The sequence below is a fragment of the Leucoraja erinacea genome, chromosome 4 (assembly GCF_028641065.1).
Source record: "Leucoraja erinacea ecotype New England chromosome 4, Leri_hhj_1, whole genome shotgun sequence".
NCBI lineage: Eukaryota > Metazoa > Chordata > Chondrichthyes > Rajiformes > Rajidae > Leucoraja > Leucoraja erinaceus.
The window spans coordinates 82,595,072-82,608,872 of record NC_073380.1 but is presented as its reverse complement, the minus strand read 5'-3'; the positions used below and the strand labels follow the sequence as shown (position 1 = coordinate 82,608,872).

At 39.7% G+C, this 13,801-nt stretch overlaps 1 protein-coding gene across 1 annotated transcript in view; it reads right to left on the bottom strand.

Annotated features, from left to right (window-relative positions):
• The window catches only part of nudcd1 (NudC domain containing 1), a 168,012-nt gene that overhangs the window by 55,949 nt on the left and 98,262 nt on the right, over nt 1–13,801 (bottom strand). The window contains exons 4-6 of the mRNA XM_055634672.1: nt 9,486–9,671; nt 6,977–7,157; nt 5,075–5,254 (exon numbers count right to left, since the gene is read on the bottom strand). Of these exons, the coding sequence (XP_055490647.1) occupies nt 5,075–5,254; nt 6,977–7,157; nt 9,486–9,671 (547 nt within the window). The remainder of the gene's footprint in view (nt 1–5,074; nt 5,255–6,976; nt 7,158–9,485; nt 9,672–13,801) is intronic.

Sequence of the window (13,801 nt, the reverse complement as noted above, 5' to 3'; positions counted from 1 at the left end):
ATCAATTTTAGAATAAGGCTGTAACATGACAAAATGTGGAAAAAGTGAAGGGGTCTGAATACTTTCTGAATGCACTGTATCTGTTGTTGCCGTCTGACCAAATGTTTTCAGCAACTCCAGTGTTTCATTCTTTTCTAAATAATATTGTGGATTTTGCCGACTCAGATAAACTTTATATCTTTGAAAATTAATGTCTTACAGTTCAAATACTTTATTTTCTGAAATGCTCATTAATTAAAATGTTGGAAAATTGAATACTGCTTTAAAATGCATAAATTAAAATTAACTAGAAATATTTAAAATTAATATATTGCTGTCCCCCAAAATGTTCACTGGCGTTGGACAGCAAGCAAGCCAGATTGTACAACCAAGGAAAAAACTGGAAATTTGTACCAAACTTAGTGTTAAGCCTGTGGTAAAGATATTATTGATTATCCCAGCAACAAATGAAAGGGATGAATGTAAAACAAACACTTTGGGTTTTTATCCTAATTATTATTCACCAAGTCCTTCTGGAAAAGCACACATCTTGCTGGTCGAATGATGAACTCCTCTAAAGTAAATAGAGCAGAAGAAAAAAACATCATTGGTTGCAATAATACCAGGCACAAAGGAAGCTGACTATGTCTGTTATGGGCCAATAATTACAGCCCCTGGATATGATGTAGGAGTTACCCCTGAAAGAATCCTTAGTGCAACTATCTTCAATTCCATTATCAATGATCCACATAAGCAGTGTTCATTGACATTTGCAGAATACTCAATTTCTCTAATAATGAAACAGTTCAAGCACAATTTCAGCACAAACTGAGCAACATCCAGAGTTAGGCTGCAATATGGCAAAGAATATTTATGTTTCAAGTGTTCTTGTCAATGGATTTCCAACAATAGAGAATTGAATGATCTCCCCTTAATGTCGCAAATGATAAATCTCCCATCCTAAAGAGGGCATTGAACAGAAACACAACTAATTGCAGACTTACAAATGTCTTGGCTAATGGAATAGAAACATTCATCTCTATTTTTTGGATATGATCCTCACTAACATGTTTGTTGGAGTCTGAGAACTTCACTTGGAGATGTTGCATTCAATTCCCTCGTCCAAATCATTAATATATATTGTAAATAGCTGGGGTCCCAGCACTGAGCCTTGCGGTACCCCACTAGTCACTGCCTGCCATTCTGAAAAAGACCCGTTTACTCCTACTCTTTGCTTCCTGTCTGCCAGCCAGTTCTCTATCCACATCAATACAGAACCCCCAACACCGTGTGCTTTAAGTTTGTATACTAATCTCTTATGTGCGACCTTGTCGAAAGCCTTCTGAAAGTCCAGATATAACACATCCACTGGTTCTCCCTAATCCACTCTACTAGTTACATCTTCGAAAAATTCTATAAGATTCATCAGACATGATTTACCTTTCGTAAATCCATGCTGACTTTGTCCAATGATTTCACCACTTTCCAAATATGCTGCTATCCCATCTTTAATAACTGACTCTAGCAGTTTCCCCACTACCGATGTTAGACTAACTGGTCTGTAATTCCCCGTTTTCTCTCCCCCTCCCTTTTTAAAAAGTGGGGTTACATTAGCTACCCCCCAATCCTCAGGAACTACTCCAGAATCTAAAGAGTTTTGAAAAATTATCACTAATGCATCCACTATTTCTGGGGCTACTTCCTTAAGTACTCTGGGATGCAGCCTATCTGGCCCTGGGGATTTATCGGCCTTTAATCCGTTCAATTTACCTAACACCACTTCCCGGCTAACCTGGATTTCACTCAGTTTTTCCATCTCATTTGACCCACGGTCCCCTGCTATTTCTGGCAGATTATTTATGTCTTCCTTAGTGAAGACAGAACCAAAGTAGTTATTCAATTGGTCTGCCATGTCCTTGTTCCCCATGATCAATTCACATGTTTCTGACTGCAAGGGACCTACATTTGTTTTAACTAATCTTTTTCTCTTCACATATCTATAAACACTTTTGCAGTCAGTTTGTATGTACCCTGCCAGTTTTCTTTCATAATCTATTTTCCCTTTCCCCTTTCTGGCATTCATGCACAATTTGCCTTCAGGCCAACCATTTATTGTTGTTCCTGCAGCTCAGTCTAACAAGTCACAAGCTAATAATTATTTGCTAACTTATTTTGAGATGTCTTAGTATCTAAGGATATTGTTTATTTTATTTCCCTAACCATAGGATGCATCACTCATCTTCAGACAATGAGGTTAAAAAAATAATTAAAGCTAGGTAATTTAGTTGTTTTTGAGTGTGCTAGTTGGGCTTCCTACATTATATATTTATGGCACCAATAAGATATCAGTTGTCCAGTTAATTTTGATAAATGCAGGAGAAAATGCACAGAGAATTTTGGTAGTGTCCAATCTTTTGCTTTTCATTAAATTTCTTCCACTGCAAAGCACCAGAACCTAATATCAATAATTTCTGATATCAGAATAATTCAGAACTTGACAAATAATTTGTAACAGGTAAATTAACTTTGTACTTGCTTATTAAGAGTAACATTACAAATACGTTAATTTGGAAGTGGTTGAAATCCCCTGTGATTGTAGATTTTTGCAAAGTAAATTTTTAAATGCTAAATACTTTGATACATACAGACAACCTGCTTTCTTTCATCCTAAAATAAGCACAGCATCAGTGTGAATCCAAACTAAGAAATTTTTGTGTAACAGTTGATTGGCAGAATTCTGCCAATATTTAGCCATTGAATTAAACATCTTGAAGATGACTCCCTTCAACTGTTTCTCGACATTAATCAGCTAGCATCCACACATTTCACCACCACACAATTCTGCCAGAATCAATTTGCACAAATGACAGTAAAATTTAACTTGCAGCATACCACACCTTAAACTACAAATGCAAATTTGACTTGTACAAAAAGTTGATCTTTGATGCTCATTCAGTACAGAAAAAAAGAACAATTTATTTTTGCTGTTGACATTCTTAATTATCTTGTACTACATGCATCTTCCCAAGATGTCAGAATCAAGTATAGAAATAATTCTAGAGGAAACTCTTAAATTTGAATATCCATCAACGATAATTTAGGCAAACATAAAATAAATAACATACCATGGATACTAATTTATTACGCAAAATTCATTTAAGGTCACCAAAGCTAATAGTTACATGAAAACCCATCCAATGTCTGTCTTCGCCATACCCATTGAAGATAAGCCCAGGTAATTTGAAGGGAGAATTATCATAAAGCAAAATGGCTCAGCATAAGACAGAAGACTGCAGCCATCCACTGAAACATGTTCCTCGCTGAAGTACAGTCTCTCAGGTTTCTTCACGGACCATTCTTCCTATATAAGATTAGAGAATGAGTGGGTGCTCTGAAGTGTGAAATTCCAATCTGAAGTTCTATGCCTCAGGCACACACTCTCTCTGGCATTTCATAACAACACTATTTCTCCCATCACCATTAGTTTATCCTTTTTAGCCTTCAGCTTCATGAAAGACGGAGGGATGCAGCACAATTCATTCCTTGGAATGTTCCTTTGCAAGAAAATTAATTTCATGCAACAGAAATTCATTACAGAGTTTCGAAACAAAAATACTTCCTCAACTCATTCTCAGTAAACTTTCCTCAGTGATGCATTTCTGATTGTGACAATTGCTGTTTAAAAATATTCTTATGGCGGCCTCATTTACTAGAGATGTTTACTTTGCACTGACAATGCAAAGCAATTAAATGCGTAATGGGTTTGGAGCTTCTTATCAAACTTTAAAAGTTGTAAACTCAACCTAGGGGCCACAAAAAAACCCGGATACAAGATAGCAATCCATAAATTTAAAGGTTAAAAGTTGTAAACGCAGCGGCGACTGCCAGGGTTGGGCCGACCTCGGGGGGAAAATGGAAGGATGGCCATTTTGTGCCTTACACAGTGATAAATGCAATCCATAAATTTTAAAGGTATGGCGGGCTTGGCCAGCGTTTTTGTTATTTTTTTTGTCTGGGGTAGTTTTTGTTATTTTATGTTGGGGTGTGTGTGTGTGGGGGGGATTGGGGAGGGGGGGGGGAAACTGAATCTCTCCCTGCACTGGAGACCCGACCTTTTCTCGTCGGGTTTCCATTGGCGTTGAGGCCGCAACGAGGAGCGGCCTCCGACGGGAAGAAGCCAGGGACTTGGAGCCGTCCCGTTTGCCTCGCGGGCTGGCCGAACCGGATGGTGGAGGAGCTGCTGCTGCCAATTGCTGTGCCTTCCACCTGCTGCATGTGATAAATGCTGTGAGTGGATGTTTCGGACGACCCCGCGTGTGGAGGGAGACTGCTTTTCGGGGCTCCTGCAATTGAATTCTGTGTTTTGTGAGCTCCTGGAGCGGGGCCTTCACCGCCCCGCGCGGCTGGAATGGTCGCGGGACTGTACACGCTGCTGGCAAAGTGGCTTCAATGGCCGCGGGCAAACGGGGGCTTTGACTTTGACTCTGACATCGGGGGGGGAGGAATGGAGAATATCCATCACAGTTATGTGAATAAATGTAATTAATGAATGTAAATAAATTTCGTTTGGACCTCCATATGACAATAAATGAAATACCGATAGATAGATAAAATAAATAAATAAATAAATAGAGAATCTATTCAATGGTGAAGAAATGTATGAAAGATAAACACCATTGTGGTGAAGCTTGGCCCACTTGATCTGTCTCTGTACAGTATACTGCATACAATTCTGTGCGGCAAACCACAAATGTAGATATAAACAGAAGCAGCTGGGAACAAATGCATCCGAGGGAAGTCAGCGGCTGCAATGTCGTGAATAGAAAGCAGCAGCCATCTGATCACCAATTTGTTTTCAGCTTCACAAATTGTCTCCATCTTCTCGTTTTTTTCTGAATGATACACATTTAGCTTCAAAGGAATCAAGGGATATGGGGAGAAAGCAGGAACCGAGTACTGATTTTGGATGTTCACCCATGATCATATTGAATGGCGGTGCTGGCTGGTAAGGCCGAATAGGCTACTCATGCACCTATTTTCTATGTTTCTAAATAGTAAGAGAGAAATAACTAATTCCGCTGGCACAAAATCTGACCTTTCTTTTCCCTTGTGTCCATTTTCTGTTCCTCCACTGGCTTCCCATCAATCTGCACGAACATGAAAGGCTTGGCAGAAGCTATCATGAGGCCAGTACCATCCTGTTCCAGAGCTGCATAATGTGGAGCAAGTCTTCCAATCATAGTTCTGTGCCGCAATACTTCACATTTGCTACTCTCTGCAAACACAAAAATACTGTTTCACAGTGTGTAGTCCCATCTTCCCCATGTGCTCAAACTTTCCATGACTGTTCGCAAACATACTCACTCATACCAATATGTTGCTTCCACAGGCTGATATAACTGGAAATAAAACACCACTGGAGAACCAACCCACTCACATAACACTCCTGTGCTTGCTCATCTATGCTGGCTCCTGACTCACCAAACCCTTGATAATAAAACTAATTCTGTGTTTTAATTGCAGCATGGCCTTGATCCCCCCAACTGCTGTAATCTCTTCTAATCCTACAACCACTAAAATTCAAAATTCCTGCAATTGACACCTTCCACATCCCCAGCTCTATTCATCTCATAAGTAGTGCAACCTTTCTAGAATGTATGCCAAATGGGTATTGAAGAAGAATACTACATTATGAATAATGAAACAGTTCAGAATGCTGACTGTGTTTTGGTATACTTCACCCGACAGAGTTTTCAATTATTCTTAACTTTGATTTCATTTTATTCAAAGTATCTGCTAATTTAAATTTATGTTATGCTCTAAAGTACCACTGAAAGTCTGTTGCTTATTTGAAACTATTACCAAATCAAAATTTTCCATCACAACCGATTCCTCACTGGCTGAATACCTTTGTTCACACATTTGATCAACAGCAGGGGTCCTAGTCGGGCCGCTGTCCCTTGCCTGAGGGCAGTACATTCACAAATAGCGTTGTAGCAAAACAGCACACAGATACAAAGATATCTTTGCTCAGATATGTGAAGAGGCATCTGGAAAGTGAATGAAGCAATTCCACAGAAACTTACCATTCTTCCTACTGTTTTGATGAGCTGTTCCATTCACATGCTTAAGTGCACAAAAAACTAGTTTGAATTTCTTTGAAGTTGAATAAACAGAAGTAGATAGCAACCTAGCCAAGTGAAATCGAAGAAATCGGCTGCAAATTATTTCTAGACTTTGAATAATTGCTAATCATTCAGTTTGAATGCCATCCAGCACACTGGCACTTAACATCTGCAGCAACAGATGCTCGTGGCACATAAACATCGGAAAATACAATCCAACACAAAGTGTCAATTTGATAAAAGGATGTACCCCTGGAATAACAAATGATAATTGCTTAATCAATGTTTTCACCTGCAACCAACTCTTGTTTTGATCTTGGAGCTTAATGCATCCGCTCATCAAATCTGCCTGATCTGAAACTAATTGCAAAAATGTATGATACCCAATAAACTCTTTTGTACATTAACAATACCAAGCCACCAAATTTGTCAAGCAGAAGTGAGAAATAAAAATTAAAATTTTAATAGAAATTGTATATGGAAGTATAATTGTAAATAATGAAAGTGAAGAATTTTATTATTTAAGAAGGAACTGCAGATGCTGGAAAATCGAAGGTAGACAAAAATGCTGGAGAAACTCAGCGGGTGAAGCAGCATCTATGGAGCGAAGGAAATACCCTTCTTTAGCCCGAAACGTTGCCTATTTCCTTCGCTCCAAAGAATTTTATAATTTTATTTCTTGGCATTTTGCAGTCTAATAGCAATCATTTTTCATTGCAGTGGGGAAGATATTCTGGACATGAATTCCTAACATTGCCGTGTGCCTTATTGTTTTTCCTCCCAGCATTATTCACTCTTGTCAAGATTTCTTTTAAAATTTGTATTCAATAAGGCTTTCTAAAGTAATCTTCGCAATCATTACCTGTACTTACCAGAAAACTCACAAGAAACGGTTAGCCAATCTATTACTGAGTGAAATCCACTTCCCTCGATGTTAGATTCATCTTTCTCTGCCTTGAGTAAAACAACATCTATTAAGTTTTTATGGTCTTTAGCGTAAGAGTGACTATGAATTATCACAAAGGGTTCCCCAAGATCTTGTTGGAACATTATCTGCAAGAAGAAAAAAAAGATGAGATTTAAACCTTCTCAAAAATGATGCATCACCAAAGTACAAATTTGTTAGAATGGAGTTATTCAAAGTTATTTTCAGACTTTAAAAAAGCATTTGTTCATTGCTTTGATTCGATCCGATAAAGATAAACTTCTCAAGGTACAAAAAGAATCCAATATGAAAATAGTTGCAATATAATGGGCGGGACCCTGTGGTGCAGTGATAGAGTTGTTTCCTCACTGCGCCAGAGACCTGATCCTGACTGTGGGTGAATTGGGTGCTGTTTTGAATTTACATGTTGATAAGGTTCCCTATGGTAGGCTGCTCTGGAATATTAGATCGCATGGGATCCAGGGAGAGCTAGCCAACTAAATAGAGAATTGGCTTCATAGGAAGCACAGGGTGATGGTGGAAGGTTGTTTTATTGGACTCGAGCCCTGTGACTAGCGGTGTGCTTGGAATCAGGTGATTCAGAATAATTAGTAAGTTTGCAGATTACACTAAAGTGGGTGGTATCGTAGAAAATGAAGGTAGTTATCAAAAATTACACTAGGATTGATCAGTTTGGCAAGTGGGATGGGGAATGGAGTTTAATGCGTTTACATGTACGGAATTGCATTCTGGGAAGTTAAGCCAGGGCAGAATCTTCACAGTGAATGGTTGGGCTTTGGGGAGTGTTGTCTAGCAAAGGGTTCTAGGACTGCAGGTATATAGTTCTTTGGAAGTGGCTTCCCAGGTAGATAGGGTGATTAAATAGACTTTTGGTACATTAGCAACATCAGTATAGAAGTTTGGCTGTTATGGAACGGTTGTGCAACGCATTGGTGAGGCCACATTTGTAGTATTGTGTTCAGTTTTGGTCACCCTGCTATAGGAAAGACACTGTTAAACTGGAAAGAGTGCGGAAACGATTTATGAGGATGTTGCCAGGTCTTGACGGCATGAACTACAAGGAGAGGCTGGGCAGGCTAAGATTTTATTCCTTGGAGCACAGGAGGATTAAGGATGATCTCAGAAAGGTGTACAAGATCATGAGGGGAATATATAAAGGGTAAATGCACAATTACCCAGAGTATAGGAATCGAGAATCAGGGAACAAAGATTTAAGATGAGAGAGAAAAGATTTGATTGGAACCTGAGGGGCAACCTATTCACACAAGAAGGTGGTGGGTGGATGGAACAAGCTGCCAAAGAAAGTAATTGAGGCAGGTATTATCTCGATGTTTAAAAGGCAGAAACAAGGAACTGCAGATGCTGGTTTGCAAAAAATGCAGAAGGATACTTCACATTTAGAAGAACCTAGCGAAAGTGTTCAGCAAAACAATCGCTACATCTACACTTGGTCTCACTGAGGTAAAGGAGGCCACATTAAGAGCTTCAAATGCAGTAAATGGAGGAGGTGCACGTGAACCTCTGTCTCAACTGGAAATGCTGTTAGGGTGTCTGGATGGATACAAGTGACGAGGTGGAGGGATAGGTGTTACAGCACCTGCGATTGAAGGAGAATGTACCTGAGGAGGGGTGGTTTGGGTGGGAAGGAATGAATGAACCAAGGAGTTGTAGAGGGAGTGGACTCTGCGAAAAGAGGTGGGGATGGAAAGATGTGACTGGTGGTAGGATCACAGTGGTGGGATTATGTACAATTCTCATTCAACCTCGACAACGGATACTATGGACTACCTATTGTACTCTATAGACTTGTATTTTGGTAATGTTTTTACATTAATGTTCTTTTTTATTGCAGTCTTCTTTTGTAATTCTGTGTGTAATTTACGTTTAATTTATTTTTGCATTTGAGTTTATTTGCCTATGCTGCTGCTGGCAAAATTTTTCATTGTGCCTGTACCTCATCATACTTGTGTAGATTGCAATAAAGTTGAGACAAACTTAAACAATTGTCAAACAATAATGCAGACTGGAAAATTTTATAAATAAGTATTCCATATAACCATATAACATATAACAATTACAGCACGGAAACAGGCCATCTCGACCCTTCTAGTCCGTGCCGAACACATAATCTCCCCTAGTCCCATATACCTGCGCTCAGACCATAACCCTCCATTCCCTTCCCATCCATATAACTATCCAATTTATTTTTAAATGATAAAAACAAACCTGCCTCCACCACCTTCACTGGAAGCTCATTCCACACAGCTACCACTCTCTGAGTAAAGAAGTTCCCCCTCATGTTACCCCTAAACTTCAGTCCCTTAATTCTCATGTCATGTCCCCTTGTTTGAATCTTCCCTACTCTCAGTGGGAAAAGCTTTTCCACGTCAACTCTGTCTATCCCTAGGTCATCTGATTAAATAAACTTAGTTTACCTCCCACTTGTCAGTGTTATTTGGTCCACGGTTGTTCGTTCTGAGGAGGTACAGTTTTCCTGTTCCATCAGATAAGGCTACCCATGTAGGCGATGTAAAATGCATCGAAGCACAGACCAGTGTATCACAAGATTTAATATCTGCTGAGAGTCGGAATACCTCCCTGGGCTTGCTTATTGCTGTATCCTTTGAATAAAAACAGCATTTTTTAAATTCAAGGATCAGTCAAAAAAAAATAGAATCTTTAGAAAATATATACACTCGTAGCAGACACTTTAAGATCCTACATCATATATATGCCTTAAACAACCATTAGAAATTGTAACTAAGGCAATTACAAATACAACAAATGCAGCCAGCAATTTAAACCTAGAATTTAAGAGCATGTAATCATCATACAGGGAAATAAGCACTACAGGACAAAACTACAACATAGAGGTGAGCAAAGGAATTCATGAAAGAATAATTACAGCAACCTTGTGGAAGCTTTAAAATAAACAAAATTGTTGTGTTGGCTGCGTTTGCCAGCTTGGTGTAATTTATAGGATGGAAATGAACACTGAGCAAGGAGTTAGTTCTCTAATGAATCAGTCTACACGGCCAGAACAGAGGTGGAAGCCCTCTTATCTATTACATTGGCTGTAACAGGAAAAGGGTCACCTGGCCGTGAGCTAGACACTGCTTCTAACAAGCTAAACAATGTATGCTTGCACTAAATCTGGCAGCATCCTGGGACCTCTACAGAATGCCTATGGCATCTCTGAGCAGGCAACGATACCATATGATACGATAGAACTTTATTTATCGCAGGAGGGTAATTGATCTGCCAACAGTCATAAAAACCCAAAATACATGAAATAAAAAGACCCTTCAATTAGTTTCACCTACTCCACTGAGACATGTAAACTCTAAAACAAGCACCTTAAAGTTCCAACAGTAATCAGATTTTAATTTCCCACAGTAATCAGAATATTGATCAGGGGAAGCAAATGGGATTATGAAAGGGAAATTAAAGAGATAGATTAAACAATTAGTACTCATTAATTTCTAAAGGAATTAGATTCTACAGTTACATCTGCAATAAAACATCAGGATTGAGAAATTGATAGCCTTTTTACTTCAACCCAAACCCAAACAACCATTTGCAGGCAGAGCTTTTTTACTTCAAACTAACTATATTTTCATTTTCAAACCAAATTAAGAGTACTCACAGTGCTGTAGACATTTGTTCAGTGTCATTCAGAGCTCAGAGTGACAGAGACTAATTGACAGAGCTCCATCTTGCAGACAAATTGAGGCACACTTCCTGGTTTTATAGTCCCTCCCTTCCCCCTGCTGCCAGCGGGGGCAGCAGAGAGAAAGGGGAATTTTGTAAAAACATTAATATCTCTGTCATTTTTCATCGACGGGAAAAAGCCTCGGCACACATGCGGCGGAGGTACTTAGAGAAGAGTGGGAACGGGAACTAATGATAAAAAATTACGAAGGTTACATGGGAAAAGTACTTGATATATATTCACAAATGTTCGATTAATGTAAGACATAATAGAAACATAGAAACATAGAAATTAGGTGCAGGAGTAGGCCATTCGGCCCTTCGAGCCTGCACCACCATTCAATATGATCATGGCTGATCATCCAACTCAGTATCCCGTACCTGCCTTCTCTCCATACCCCCTGATCCCCTTAGCCGCAAGGGCCACATCTAACTCCCTCTTAAATATAGCCAATGAACTGGCCTCAACTACCCTCTGTGGCAGAGTTCCAGAGATTCACCGCTATAATTATATTATTCAAAAACAAGATTGAACAAATTTTATCCAAATATATCCCCCATTTGTGATAAATGTCTATCCCAAAACGCAACTATAACACACTCCATAGTTTCCTGCATAAAACTTTATAGATTTTGGAGTGATATTTTTGAAATATTTACGAAATTATTCAAGATAAGAATGGAACCTAATACTGAAATGATTATATTTGGAGTAATGAAGATGGGAATAAATTGAACACATCTCAAAATTTATTTTTTAACTATGATTTAATAATAGCAAAAAAATTAATACTTAAATTTTGGAAAAATACATTAATACCAACGCTTAAAATGTGGATTGCAAGTATGTTGGACACCGCACATCTTGAGGAAATGCGATTCCTCCTAATGGATAAATCAGACCAATTCATAACGAGTTGGTCTCCATTTGTCGTCTTTTTGGAATCATATGGTGCAACACAATTGTAAAAGCTAACTGTTTCAGGACTGGACGAGGGTTGGTCAAGATCATAAACAATGATCTCCTTACCCTTTTAAAAAAACATTTTTAATGTCTTATTCTCTTTTTTTAATTTTCTTTTTCTCAACTTTCTTCACTCATTCGTCTTTCTTCTTTTTCTTCACACACTATATATCTCACGCTTTTCTATCCTTTACTATCAAATTTATTTTTCTTATTCTAATCTTTCTTTAATATAACAAAAAAAATAAGAAGCTGTACATAAAATGTATTATGAAAATATATATTAGGCACTTTGGTGCCATATGATTGTACTTACTTCTAATAAAATAAAATATAAAAATAAAAATAAAACTGAAATCAGTTATTATTTGCAGTGATCAAGATTGCAACATCATTAAAATAATCAGCAGCAGAACTGTCAGTGGTGCTAAAGGCAGGACTAGTGGTGACAACCAGATAACCTGCCATCAATAAAGGTACATGGTCAGTAGTGTATGGGAAGCTAGGCCAACCACAATGGAGACATTCAGACAGCAGCAGAGCAGTTACACTCCGTGACAGTGAGAGCAGTACAACTGCCCCAACTGTGTTGAACCCGTACCAATTCTCTATTTACCATGCAGAGACGCCTATACATAAGGCATCCTCCCAGAATGTGTGCAACTACTTTACTGTATTCAGTATGATTCGCACCTCTCATCGGCAAGCATGAGATCCGCTTCTCTGGGGCGGCGGGGGGGGGGGGTGAAGAAACTGTCTTTTGCCACTACTATACAGCAGTCTGCGATTGGACAGTGGAGGAACAAGCTGCACAATCCCAAGACAATAGCTGCAGCCTCTGGAAGCCCTATGAACTTAGATGTCACAGTGTCTTGGGAGCGTGGACAGGTGGCACATGTCCTTACTGACATCTTTAACACCTCGCTGAACCAGGCTGTTGTCCCATCGTGTTTCAAGACTGCCACCATCATACCAGTGCCAAACAACATCCGCAATAACATGTCTCAACGAATACCGGTAGATCAGGTTGGTTATTGCGAACCGAGCGGAGGTATTGGGCAAAATGATCGCCAAGCCTATGCTTGGTCTCACCGATGTAGAGCAGCTGACAACTAGAGCAGCGGATGCAATAGATGAGGTTGGAGGAGGTGCATGTGAACCTCTGAGGCACCTGGAAAGACGGCTTGGGTCCTTGAATGGAGTCAAGGGGGGAGGTAAAGCAACAAGTGTAGCATTTCCTGCGGTTGCAAGGGAAAGTGCCAGGAGAGGGGATGGTTTGGGTGGAAGTGACAAAATGATCAGGGAGTTACGGAAGGAGTGGTCTCTGCGAAAAGCCGACAGGGGAGGAGATGGGAAGATGTGGCCAGTGGTGGGATCCCGTTGGTAGACAAAGCTGGAGAAAATCAGCAGGTGAGGCAGCTTCTATGGAGCAAAAGAATAGGTGACGTTTCGGGTAGAGACCCTTCTTCAGACTGATGTCGGGGGGAGGGTCGGGAAAAAGAAAGGAAGAGGCGTAGACAGTAGGCTGTGGGAGAGCTGGGAATGGGAGGGGAAGAATGGAGAAAGCAAGGACTACCTGAAATTGGAGAAGTCAATGGTCATAGCGCTGGGGTGTAAACTACCCAAGCAAAATAGGAGGTGCTGTTCCTCCAATTTGCGGTGGGCCTCACTCTGGCCATGGAGGAGGCCCAGGACAGAAAGGTCGGATTCGGAATGGGAGGAGGAGTTGAAGTGCTGAGCCACCGGGAGATCAGGTTGGCTATTGCGAACTGATTGTAGGTTTTGTGCGAAGAGATCGCCAAGCCTGTACTTGATCTCGCTGAAGTTGACCATACGCTGAATAATCCAACCACATTTTTGTTTGGAAGTGGAAAGAAATAATAGAAATTGCATTCATTGCAACGTGTAAAAGGAGATGAGATACTGTAATGTAATTTTGCTGCACGTCATTGTGGTATATATCATGTCTTGATTGCAGAATATGTTTAGTTTGTGACTTTATTTGAAGCAGAAATAATATGTGAATACTTCATTGACCATAATTCTGACTGGTAACTATGCACTTCGTCCAAGCAC